Here is a 13441-nt window from a genome sequence, read left to right as displayed (position 1 = left end):
TTATACTGTTTTTCACTCCTCATTCTGCACTTATTCTCTCATTTTTACTGGTATGTTTTCAGTTTAACTTACATCACCCAAAACAATATGTCTCTATTTGTATTGCACTTCCTTTTGTTTCTCTTATGCTTCTACTTGTGGTTTTGCTGTCTCCCTTGCAATTAGCATGCCTATTTTGCCATATGATTACCCCCTTCCCTGTAATTCAGCATGTCTAGTGCTTTCTTATATTTTTTTCTACTGCTTTTTTGCCCTACCTCCTAACCCCCAATACATCATAAGCATGGCACCTAGTCACTATGTGATTCTGAACCCTTCCCCCTAAACCTAATAAGTAACTCTGTTTAGCACCCCTTAATCTAATAATGTTAAGCTCCTGGCATGAACCTTTGTGATAGGCTATTGCTGTGACTATTTAAGTTCTGTAGTACTGCTATGATGTTAACCTGTGTGCAAATATGCTTTCACATATGAACTACTTGTCCCCAATTCCTCCTTTCCCTGTCTGTGTTTGAACTATGTATGTTGATTTGGTTTTGAGTTGCTGATTGTTCTGTTTCTTTTCTTCTTCAAACTAGTTTTTCACCAAGGCAAACTCTTCTATTGCTTTCCAAATCTTATTTTAAACTAATCATTGTCAAAACTGTTTCCAACTCAACTCTTTTAAATCTATGTCAAGCACTCTCACATATACTCTTAGACCACTAGGTTCTGCCCCTTTTGTGTGAGCCTTGCCTTGGGACTCTTGAGCTCCCTCTAAACTTAGACACATAAAAGCTGGCCTTTCTACACTACACTTACTCTGTCTTGGCTATGAAATCTGGGTGTGAGCACTGCCCGGGATCTCTTGAGGTCCTTAGGAAACTCTGACACACCCAGATATGAGAAAGACTATGGAACAATCTTGGCACTTGAGGTGATCATAACTCAGGGAGGAAGTCCTAATCAGGTGTTGAAAGTCTAGGCCTGTTTCAGGCTCTCTATAGTGTAATTTTTTACTTTTCTTATGTAATTCATCTCAGTATTAGTCTATAATAATTTGTAAACAACTCTGGGGTTGGATAGTGAAAAAGGGTGGGTAATATGCATGTTGTAGTATAATCCAGGGTAGAAATAATATTCCTAGGTTTACTTTCTCTATACACAATAGCAGTCATGTTTAGGTACAACATGCCAAGCATGTCATGCATTAGATATCATGCTATTTAGGATTTATCTGTACTGTTTTCAGCATCTCATCCACACTTAGAAATCATGTCCATAGGGTAGATAATCACAATAAAATAAGCTGCTATTATGTGATTCTGCCCACGTAAACATGTTTTGAAATTTCATTTAGAAATCCTACCTTAGGGTAAACATGTTAACAAAATTTGTTATTCATGCACTCACCATATTGCAACCATGCTCCGCACTTAGAAATCCTGCTTTAGGTAAACATAAAAAAAAAATTGTCACTCCTGCCTATTTTGAAACTGTGCATAACTTGATATGCATTTAGAAATCCTGTTTGAGTTATTATGCATCATGTTGCATTAGACATCATGTTATAGGATCGCACTTATTCAACCACACCTAGTCTAAACACAGAAGTATAAACGGTCCTCTCGTTCTAAACAAACTGGTAATTAGTCTCTGGATGTTTGCAACATTTAGAACTACATGCTATTAGGTATAACAACCTGGAATTATTAACAAAACTGAATAACTGCTACATGTTATTTTACGCCTAGGCAAGCGTTAGGCAATCAACTTTAAAATAAAATCAGAACCATCTTTGTCATTAGTGTTTAACTGTCAACGTGTTAAAAATCAGTAGGCAAGCCTGATTTGGACTTCTTTTCTGAGTCATGTAATAAATCTGGTTTTACTGTTATCACTTAGATACCTTGTTAGGATCTGAATTTAGACTTTAATTTCGTATGAGTCATGTTGTTTATGTGTACTATGTGTGGAGGTATATCTGAGCCTTTCATTTGTCTTCCATGCTCCCCTTTATTGAAGTCCTACTTGTTTATTGTATGCCGCCTTAGTATTTTACTTTTAAACTTGAGGGTCTTCCTAGAACTCCCCTTTATAGGATATGAGTCCTAAATTCCTCCGGGACTGATAGAAAGGGACGAGTAACAATATGCAATAGGTGTCGAGACCAACCTTCGCTTTAATTACCTTCACGGGGCGGGAAAGGGTAGATATGGACATGATGTCCGGTGTGTTAATACCACGTTTAGCCCCTCTTTGAGGAGTGTTATACCGGGTATTGCATTGATGTGATCCATATTATAAACAAACCTAGGACACCCCCTTTACATTCATGAATATGTTTATATTGTAATTCTTTTTAAACTCTTGCTTTTTCACTAATTGTTTTTCAAGCACTTGTTTTTCACTAATTGTTTTTCACTAAGTGTATTTAAACTTAAATCTCCTACTATTTGAGCCATACTTGTTTATTTGCTACTTGTACAAATTTTCAAAAACTGTTTGGCCGGAAACCACACTAGTGGATCCTGAGGGGTGCCTAACACTTTTCCCTTAGGATAATTTCAAGCCCTTACCCTGTCTCTGGTTACCAAACATAGTTATAAATGAACCTCAGAGGTGTCCTAACGCACCTTAAATCGTTAGATGGCGACTCTTCAAAAATGCAAACCCCCTTTCCAAAAGAAAAGAGTTGTCCCAACCAAAATGTCATAAACCCGATTTCGCGAAGGAAAAATGGAGCGCGACATCCATTTAGAAAACGGATAACCAATGGATAACCAATGAGTCTAACTTTTACATTTGTAAAGCCTCAAATTGGGGGTTCCTCAAGTTAGGGAGGCTAAGAATTCTCCCAAAAGTGATCATATATAAGAAGTCATAGATAATATGGTTGCTCATATTATATGTCGGTTAACCCGTTTTTATCCATATTAAATATGGGCCAGGTCGGATAATTTATCCATTTTTTCATTACCCATTTTCGACCCGAACCATATCTAAACCGACCCGCCCAACCGACCCGCCCATTTGCCACTCCTAGTGTGAACTAACGTTTACTAGTTCTACAATCGACACTTCACCAGGGTTAATCGGTGGTACACCGGCTCCCGGAGCAACTATATTGTTGTTTTCCCCGTGAAATCCAAGACCCTCATCGCCATGGACGGGTGCATTTTATGAGTTTGACATGTTTTAACCTAAGAACAAAAATTCTTGACAAAAACAAGTGTGAAAATAACGTGTGGTATCAGAATTAGTACTAAAATAATCACTATTATCTTTAGCCCCAAGGTAGGCGCCAAACTGTTTACCCTAAAATATAAGTAACAATTAAACTTGTTTTGTGATTTTAAAGATATGTGATTTAATCCAACACTAATTGATAAACAAGGACTCTAATATGTAAATTTAAGAGTAAGGCAAGTCAAACCAATCGTGTAAGTAGACCTCGACCTCGAGCAAGAGCGACCTCGAGGTAAATGAACAAGAACAACAAAATAGTAATAAGACGATTCAGATGAGCAGTAGGCAAGAAAGTGAAAACGTATATTCTCTTCTCAATAATTGATGGTCTTTACAAATGATTATGGTCCACTTTATATAGTAGAGAAATTCTCAATTAGGTATAATTCTAATTGTAGTAGGAAATCTTATTATACAGTTATTTAATCGCCTAGTACAAATCCGTTCCGGATTTTACGCCATGATCCTAGGGTCACTGCGGGAATCTTGCTTTTTGTGTTATAGGACCATAACAGTATTATATCGAGGTCGGTCATACTTGGCCTCGGTGTTTATCGAGCACTTCGATCTTCGAAGCCTTCCATCGGGCTCGCTTCTGGTCTATTTCGATCTCGCTCTTGAAATGACCCTCAAGCCCACGAAATTAGGTAGACCCGATTTCTACCGTATACACTTGTAACTCCTACGTAGCTTACTAAGAAACATTGTGTAGGAAACCCTTTGTAAATCTTAAACTTGTGTGTTTGAGTCTTGGCTAGAGTTAGTCGAGTTGTAAAGTCTTTGTAATAGAGTTATTACAAAGTGACTTGTAATAGGGTATTTCAAGTTAGTGAGGAATTAAAAGGTTAATTCCTAGGTTGCATAAGTTGTAATCTAAAAGTTGCTCCGTAAGTGAAGTTGAAATCCTACAAGGGTCGGCCATGGTTTTTAATCCGTTAAGCTGGGAGTTTTTCACGTAAAATTCCTCTTGTCATTTACTTATTGTTGTGTGCGTGTGTTCTAGTGGAACTGATAGAGAATTTGGTTCTCTATAGAGTTTGGTGAACCCTTATATTCTATCAGTAAGAGAAGACGAGAAGAATATTTATGTGCACAGTATTCATGTGACCCCAAAACGACAGAAAAACAAAGTTAGGCATGGTAAGTATTGCTCACAAAATTATATCCGATGAATCCACCAATTTTTAGAAAAAGTGGATTTGTATTAGGTCTCAAATATATCTCGCTCGCAAGGGAAGCAACTCAGCTCATTTTGCCTTTAGATCCAACTTTTTATGTGTGCGAGGCCACTCCCATTTACTAGATATTTTACAAGTCTGTAGAGAGCAATTCAATATAAAGAGCACAAAGAAATCTCTTGACTTTACATTACCAATAGTAATACCTATACCAACAGAAGGTAAGACAGAAAGAGCTGGAGCTTGAGAAGAGGCTTATGCAAAGGTCGACATACGAGAATTGCAGCTCAAAGAGTCTGCCTGTGGCACTCTTGCTGTAGCTGTACGTGATATTGCAATTGTTATGGAAGCCAAATGTATATAGTGAGAATGAGTCACAACTACTATACCAAAAATTATGGCAGCCACCAAATAATAAATAAGATAATAAAGCAATAATAAAAGGAATACCAAAATTTACGAGGTTCGACTAATTTTGCCTACTTCTCGGACACAACCAATATTTTATTCCACTCCAAAAATACAAATGAAATAATACTAAAGAGAGAAGATACAAATGCCTTAAGAAGATAAGAAGGCAAATGAGAGGTGTGTTTAAATCCTAAACATTAGGCCTCCTTTTATAGGGTGAAGTACCAACCAAAATTGGTACTTCACCGATGTGGGATTTCTACCATTCAACAAATTTCCACCTTGGCAAAATTTCACATCTTCAATTTTCTCTCAATAACAAAATTTTAGTTGTGTCTTCATCTTCAATCTTTAGTGTTCAACAATGTTGATCAAATCCAAACAATGTTGAAACTTGACCGCAGTTACCACTTTTGTCAGCATATCAGCAAGATACTCTATAGTATGAATTTTCTTCACCGTGACTCGACCTTCTTCTATGATTTCTCGTACGAAATGATACCGAACATCAATGTGCTTCGTCCTTGCATGATAAACTTGGTTCTTCGCTAATTGAATAACACTTTGACTATCACAAAAAAATGTGATATTTTTTTGTTCAACACCAAGTTCCTTTAGCAACCCTTGAAGCCAAATTGCCTCCTTCACAGCCTCTGTAATAGCCATGTACTCTGTCTCTGTTGTAGACAAAGCAACTATTGACTGCAAAGTAGACTTCCAACTAACTGGTGCTTTTGCAAAAGTAAACACATAACCAGTAGTTGATCTTCGTTTGTCCAGATCACCCGCAAAATCTGAGTCACAATATCCAACTACAGACTGATTGCCTTCCTGCTCAAAAACTAACCCAACATCTACAGTATTATGAATATACCGTAGAATCCACTTCACAGCTTGCCAATGCTCCTTTCCTGGATTATGCATATATCTGCTAATAACTCTAACAACTTGTGAAATGTCAGGTCTTGTACAGACCATTGCATATATCAAGCTACCAACAACATTTGTGTATGGTACATTTGACATATACTCTCGTTCAGCTTCATCCTTTGGCGACATAGTATTACTTAGCTTAAAATGGGGAGCAAGTGGAGTACTAACTGGCTTAGTCTTTTCATCTATGCCAAAACGTTGTAGTACTCTTTTCAAATATTCTTTCTGAGATAAACAGAGTTTCTTTGAACGTCTATCTCTTATTATCTCCATGCCAAGAATTTTCTTTGCCTCACCCAAATCCTTCATCTCGAACTCCTTCTTCAGTTGAATTTTCAACTTATCAATTTCTTCCAAATTCTTGGAAGCTATCAACATATCATCAACATATAGGAGAAGATATACAAAAGAACCATCTTTAAGCTTGCGCAAATATACACAATGATCATATTTGCTTCTTTTGTACCCTTGCCGCAACATAAACTCGTCAAATCGCTTGTACCATTATCTAGAAGATTGTTTCAATTCGTACAATGATTTTTCAAGTTTGCACACCATATTTTCTTTTCCAACAACTTTGAATCCTTCTGGCTGAGTCATGTAGATTTCCTCCTCCAAGATTCCATGTAAAACGTAGTTTTTACATCCATCTGAACTAGTTCCAAATCCAACTGTGCTACCAAAGCCAACATAATTCTAATGGAGGAATGTTTTACAACTAGAGAAAACACTTCATTGTAATCAATTCCCTCCTTTTGATCATATCCTTTGGCCACCAATCTTGCTTTGTAGCGAACATCTACTTGATTAGGAAATCCTTCCTTCTTTGGAAATACCCATTTGCACCCAATTGCTTTCTTTCCCTTCGGGAGATTGACCAATCTCCATGTATGATTCTGATGAAGGGCCTGTATTTCATCATTCATGGAAATCCTCCACTTATCTTCTTCTGAACTTTGGACTGCGTCTTTATAAGTGGTAGGAACATCATCAGCTACAATTGAGGTTGCACAAGCAACCGTCTCTATGAGACAAACAAGTTTCGTTATTGTCCTTTTTGGCCTGCTGGTTGCTATTGATTCAAGTTGTTGTTGAGGTTCCTGAGTTGGAATCTCCTCTACTGGCTCTCCTTCCAGAGGATAATCTTCATTTGTTTCCTCCTCTGCTTCTTGTGTAGGAAAAATAAATTTTCCCTCAAACTCCACCTGCTTAGAAGCATCTTCATTTTGTTTGGTATCTTCTGTTACCTTATTTACCATAGCAGATTCATCAAAGGTAACATCCCTGCTGAATATTACTTTCTTTGTCATAGGACACCATAAGCGAAATCCTTTGACTCCAGAAGTAATTCCCATAAAAATAGCCTTCTTTGCCCTTGGATCCAATTTTGACTCTGTCACATGATAATATGCAGTTGAGCCAAACACGTGCAAAGAGTCATAATCTACAGCAGGCTTTCCATACCATTTTTCAAATGGTGTCTTGCCATCAATAGCAGCAGATGGTAGAAGATTAATGAGGTGACATGCATATGTAATTGCCTCAGCCCAAAATTCTTTGCTCAAGCCAGCATTGGACAACATACATCGTACCTTCTCCAGCAAGGTCCGGTTCATACGTTCTGCCACTCAATTCTGTTATGGTGTATGTCTAACAGTGAAGTGTCGGACGATGCCATCATTTTCACAGACCTTATTGAAATGATCATTTTTGTATTCACCTCCATTGTCTGTGCGAATACACTTGATCCTCTTGCCTGTTTGATTCTCCGCCATCGTCTTCCATTTGAGAAAAATTCCCAACACTTCATCTTTGCTCTTCATTGTATACACCCACACTCTTCGGGAAAAATCATCAACAAAGGTTACAAAATAGTGTTTCCCACCCAATGAAGGTGTTTTGGAAGGACCCCAAACATCAGAGTGTACATAATCCAAAATGCCTTTAGTATTATGGATCGCTGTACCAAATTTAACCCTTGTCTGTTTCCCTTTGACACAATGCTCGCAAAACTCCAAGTTGCAAGCCTTTACTCCTTTTAACAATCCTTGATCAGATAAAGTTTTCAAGGATTTTCCTCCAGCATGTCCCAAGCGCATGTGTCATAACCTGGTTGCTTCTGCCTCTTTTTCGTCACTGGATGTTACTATCGCTGTCCCAATAACTGTACTATCGCGATAACAGTACATGTTATTATTCTTCCGGTTGGCCTTCATTACCACTAGTGCACCAGAGCATACTCTCATCACTCCATTTTCTGCAATGATTTTGAACCCTTTTGATTCTAGGGCTCCCATAGAGATGAGATTCTTCTTCAAATCCGATACATATCAAACATCTGTTAATGTTCTGATCATTCCATCATGGTTCCTTAATCGTATTGAACCAATGCCATATGAGGTAAGAGGGCTGTTATCCGCTGTGTGGATGACTCCATATTCTCCTTCTTGAAATTCCACGAACTAGTCCCTGTTGGGACACATATGATAGCTACAAACCGAGTCCATCAACCATACGTCTGATGATGTTGATGATTCTGTTGTAACTAATGAGAAGTCTGAATCATCACAATCAGCTACATTTGAATCCATAATGGCCTTTCCATTGTTATGTTTGGCCTTATTCTTCAACTTCGGACAGTCTTTCTTTCAGTGCCCTTTTTCTCGACAAAAGGCACATCATCTTTGCTGGGTTTAGATCTTGACTTGGATCTTCCCTTCTTTGTCCTTATTTGATTTTGAGGACGACCCCTCACAACTAGTGCTTCTCCTTCTCCGCCCTTTTGTTTTTCTCCCTTTCTTTGTTCATAGCTATACAAAGCCGAACAAACTTCTCTGAGAGAAATTTCGTCATTCCCATGGAGTAGAGTAGTTTCAAGGTGCTCGTACTTATCAGGAAGTGACGCCAATAACATCAAGGGCAAGTCACTATCATCAAAAGTTGCATCCATATTTTGCAAATCTGTGACCAACTTATTGAAACTGGTGATATGTTCGTTCATTGTGGTACCAGGAACATAGGTGAAGCGAAACAGTCTCTTCTTCATGTACAATTTATTTTGACTATTTTTCTTCAAAAATTTATCCTCCAGTGCTTTCCATAATTTACTTGCAGAAGTTTCCTTTGTGTATGGATATTTCTGCTCTCTAGCAAGGTAGGATCGAATGGTACCGCAAGCAACACAGTTGATAATTCTCCAATCTTCTTCTCCAATAACATCTGGTCTTTTTTCTTCAATGGCAAGATCTAGCCCTTGTTGAAAAAGGACATCTAGAACCTCGCCTTGCCACATCCCAAAATGTCCTGATCCGTCAAAAATTTCTACCGCAAATTTTGCATTTGACACAATTCTTGTCCTAAGCGAAGATGCCAACGATGACGTATTATTGACACTTGATGTAGATTCTTCTTGTTTATTGTCTCCCATTTTGACACGAATATTATTTAATAGCTGACAAGACAAATCAAGATTATTTCATTTCTGGTGTGGAAGATCAGACTAAGCTGCAACCACAGAGCATACTAAGATAAAACTTTGACACAATTACCAAGATAAATCTTTTCTGATGTGGAAGATCAGACTATGCTGCAACCACAGAGCATACTTAGACAGTACCTTGGCTCTGATACTAATTGTTACGGAAGCCAAATGTATATAGTGTGAATGAGTCACAACTACTATACCAAAAATTATGGCAGCCACCAAATAATAAATAAGACAATAAAGCAACAATAAAAGGAACACCAGAATTTACGAGGTTCGGCTAATTTTGCCTACTTCTCGGACACAACCAATATTTTATTCCACTCCAAAAATAAAAGTGAAATAATACTAAAGAGAGAAGATACAAATGCCTTAAGAAGATAAGAAGGCAAATGAGAGGTGTGTTTAAATCCTAAACATTAGGCCTCCTTTTATAGGGTGAAGTACCAACCAAAATTGGTACTTCACCGATGTGGGATTTCTGCCATTCAACAACAATTATATCCCAAACGCAAGCAAAAGAATGTAATGAAGTTTGCTGGTGTTGTTTGGATTTCCAGATTACTTGATCATGCCTTACATCAACTTCTAGACGCACTGGTTTATAGGAGTGATTGAAGGTGTTAAAAGAAGATGATATAGACCTAAAATTACATCGACAGGAATTGTCTCGAAAACCTACAATGTCTTGGAATCCATAGGGTACAATGACCGAAAAATATCTATATAGACAATATCAGTAGAATTATGCTTTGGTCATATTAGTACATGGCAGTAAGGATTTATATAGTCGATCCCGACTTTCTTAGTATTGAAGCATAGTTATTGTTGCTGTTCGGAATCCAATTTCCAGTCCTAAGAGAAATCTTTCCACCCAAGATAAAAAAGAGAACAAAAAAAGTTAAGTGGCAAAAACTATAGATGATGCTCATTCCTACTAAATGAAACTAAAAGTATTCACAAAGGCTCAAAGACGAGCGATTCATGCCACATCTAACTACTACTTTACACCATCTACAAACCTTACATAACGCATTTTTACCAATACAATCCCTATTCAAACATAGCGTTTTTTGAATAAAAAGTGTCTCTTGGACAAATCCTTGGGCTTGCTCTTTGTCTGGACAAATCCTCCATGTTTCTTCTGGCCTCCATTGTATTCCATATAAATCATTCCTCTGGCTCCTGAATAAGTGCTCATTGATCCCACACTGCGATTTGCTCTACGAAGCGCTTTGCCATCTGTATCTTCTTCTTCTATTTCCTCCAAGCCAACCATATCTTCGCCGGCACTTAGTACCTTCCCAAGAAGCCCAAGCTGCTCCTCAACATGGTAATAACTCAACTCAGGTCCTGAATCCGGTGGAGGCAAACTTGTTATCACCTTAAAGCTATAACCTTGATCAATCAAGAATTGCTGCCTCTTTGTTGAGTAGTACATTTCTTGTGTATCAGTTGATACGAGCGAGTAAAAGAAGGCATCGTGTTCCTCTATCGCTGATCTCCCTAGAGGGCGCCCTTTTGCCCTGAGTATACGACCTAGTCGTTGTGCCTCTTGGCGCCTTGAACCAGCATGTGACGAAATTTGAATGATCACATTTGCCTCCGGAATGTCTATGGAATTATCCCCCACTTTTGAAAGAAAAATGGTGTTCACTTCTGGACTAGTTCTAAACGCCTCCAGTATTTTCATCCTCTCCGCGTGGCTGGTACCACCGTAGATCATAGGCTTCCGAAGTTTCATTGCATACTCCATTAGTGCAAACAGGTTATCAGAAAACACAATAATCTTATCAGCGCGCTGTTGCTCGTGGAACCTGATGAGAAACTCACAAGCCCTGAATTTATTCGGATTCATTACGTATAATGCCTGTCTCTTTCTTTGATTTTCCTGTTTCAAATACTCAGCAAAAAACTCCTTAGTCATCGGACACCAAACCTCAGCACACTGCACATTAGCAATAAATCCTCCTTTTGCTAAATCAGACCAATTCGCCTCGTACAACTTGGGACCAATAAGGAAGTTCAAATCAGTAATCCGTTCGTCTTCCCTAACTAACGTTGCTGTAAGTCCAAGTTTGCAGTGAGATTTTGTGAGGCTGATGACTTTCCTGAACATTTGAGCAGGAACAACATGGACCTCATCTAAGAGAAGCAATCCCCATTCTCTATTTCTTATTTCTTCAATAAGTTTCTCAGATTCTTCAGAACGTTTACCTCCAAAAGCAATCATGTTATAAGTTGTAACAACTACACCAGCAGCAATATCCCCGCGAAATTGTTCTTTACTGTCACAAGTAAAACGGCATATCTGTTCATCTCGAATCGTTGACCATAACCGGAATTGATAAGCCCATTGATCAACAGATACTGCATTTGTAGCTAAACAGAGACAACTCTTCTTAATTCTAGTGGCTGCAGAAACACCAACCAATGACTTGCCCGCGCCACACGGTAGCACAATAATACCAGATCTAGCTCTACCATTCCCAAACATCTTACTAAGACTCTTCTCTTGATAAGGCCGCGGCTGCGCGTTAACTTTCAACTCCATATCCAAATCAGGATTTACAGTGTCGTTCTCGAAATCATACTCTTCTAACATTGGATAATTTAACGCATTTGGTAAGCAACGTTGCTTTACACTTTCAACTTGTGCAGGATCAATTTCAAATGAAAATCGCGCCTCTTTTTCTTCACTCATCAACTCTGGCAATAACCCTAAATCACTACTTGTAATTCTAGCTCGAGATATAACATCATCCTTAAGCAGCTTTTCCCACACTTCTATGCACGGGGATTCGATGAGGTAACGATTTTGCTTGAGTACTAATTTTACTTTACCGTAATTAGACGTGGAAGCTTGAATAAAATCAACGACTTCTTCAGGAAGTTTCGTTTTTGATAATTTGTTGAAAACAGAGATAATTGTATGAGTATGAAGACCGACCGAAACGGCAGCGTATAGAGAGTGAGGTGTGAGGTTAAATTCATGAATTAATTGAGGGCGGGAAACAGGTTCAGCAATGGCGATAAGGAAATCAGAAGCTTGCTTGTAAAGCGGAGAGTATGTTTCCAGAAAAACACGACCGTCAGAGCAAACCCACAGCGGACGATTTCCGTGATCAGGTTTGAGCTCTAACTTTGTAAAATCTCTCATTAATTCTACTCCTTTATTCTCACTGTCATGAATTAGGAGTTCAGAATCGGAATCATTATCTCCATTTTCTTCTTCTTCTTCTTCTTCATCTTCTGGTTCAATTATTGCAGGCCTAATTGAGAATTTAATCTTCTTATTGGGACGATCTTTTTCTCCTATACCCATCTTTGTGATTTTGGCTTGAGTTTATCTGCTTAAATTTGTAAGGTTTGGTTCCCTTGTCTTCTTTTTTATAGTTAAGTAATTAGGCGGTTAGTACGTTAGTATAGAGAGCGGGAATAGATAATGATGAACCGCCTTAATACTTCTCGAATACTTTGACTTAAGTCAATACAACCAAAGCCACTGTGGAAGTTTTTCATTCAATTTCGCGAAAATAATAACTGTGTTATAAAATAAACACCATAAAGTAAAGATAAGTATAGAGAGAAACTGTTATATTATTTGACAATTCAAACTAATGTACATAATCAATCGAAATCTCTTCTATTTATAGAAGAAAGAAAGTTGTTGTATAAGCTGCTACTGCAAATTGCTGTGTAAACTGCTATTGCAAGCTGCTGTGTAAGCTGTTACTGCAAGCTGCAACTACAAGCTGCTGTATAAGCTGTTATTATACAAGATATGGATAATTTTCTACTGAGAGTAGTGTTTATCCATAACGGAGTACTGAATGGATAAGCTTATTATACCCGGTATGGATAATCTTCTACCGGGATAATGTTTATCCATAACCGGGTACCGAAGTGATAAGCTTTTTCATGAAGCTTTTTTCCAATAGAGTACTAAATAGATAAACATATTTACGGCGGTGTCCCATATGGATAAGCTTCTTCAGGAAGCTTATTTACAACGGAGTACTAAATGAACATTCATAATATATTTATAACACTCCCCTTTGGATGTTCATTAAAAGATAATGTGCCTCATTAAAACCTTACTAGGAAAACCACGTGGGAAAAAATTCTAGTGAAGGAAAAAGAGTACACATATTTAGTAATATGCATTGCTATGTGCCTCATTAAAAACCTTATAAGGAAAACCTCA

The 13441-nt window shown here is 38.0% G+C and overlaps 1 protein-coding gene across 1 annotated transcript; it reads right to left on the bottom strand.

Annotated features, from left to right (window-relative positions):
• Positions 1-10067: 10067 nt before the first annotated feature.
• On the bottom strand, positions 10068-12579 carry LOC107807765 (general transcription and DNA repair factor IIH helicase/translocase subunit XPB1-like). The gene has a single exon (XM_016632205.2). It carries the CDS (start codon positions 12557-12559, stop codon positions 10292-10294), a length of 2268 nt encoding a protein of 755 aa, XP_016487691.1. The 5' UTR covers positions 12560-12579; the 3' UTR covers positions 10068-10291.
• Between the last annotated feature and the right edge of the window lie 862 nt (positions 12580-13441).

Source organism: Nicotiana tabacum, chromosome 5 (genome assembly GCF_000715075.1).
Source record: "Nicotiana tabacum cultivar K326 chromosome 5, ASM71507v2, whole genome shotgun sequence".
Classification (NCBI taxonomy): Eukaryota; Viridiplantae; Streptophyta; class Magnoliopsida; order Solanales; family Solanaceae; genus Nicotiana; species Nicotiana tabacum.
Note: the sequence above shows the minus strand (reverse complement) of the source record. Positions and strands in the feature narration are given on the sequence as shown.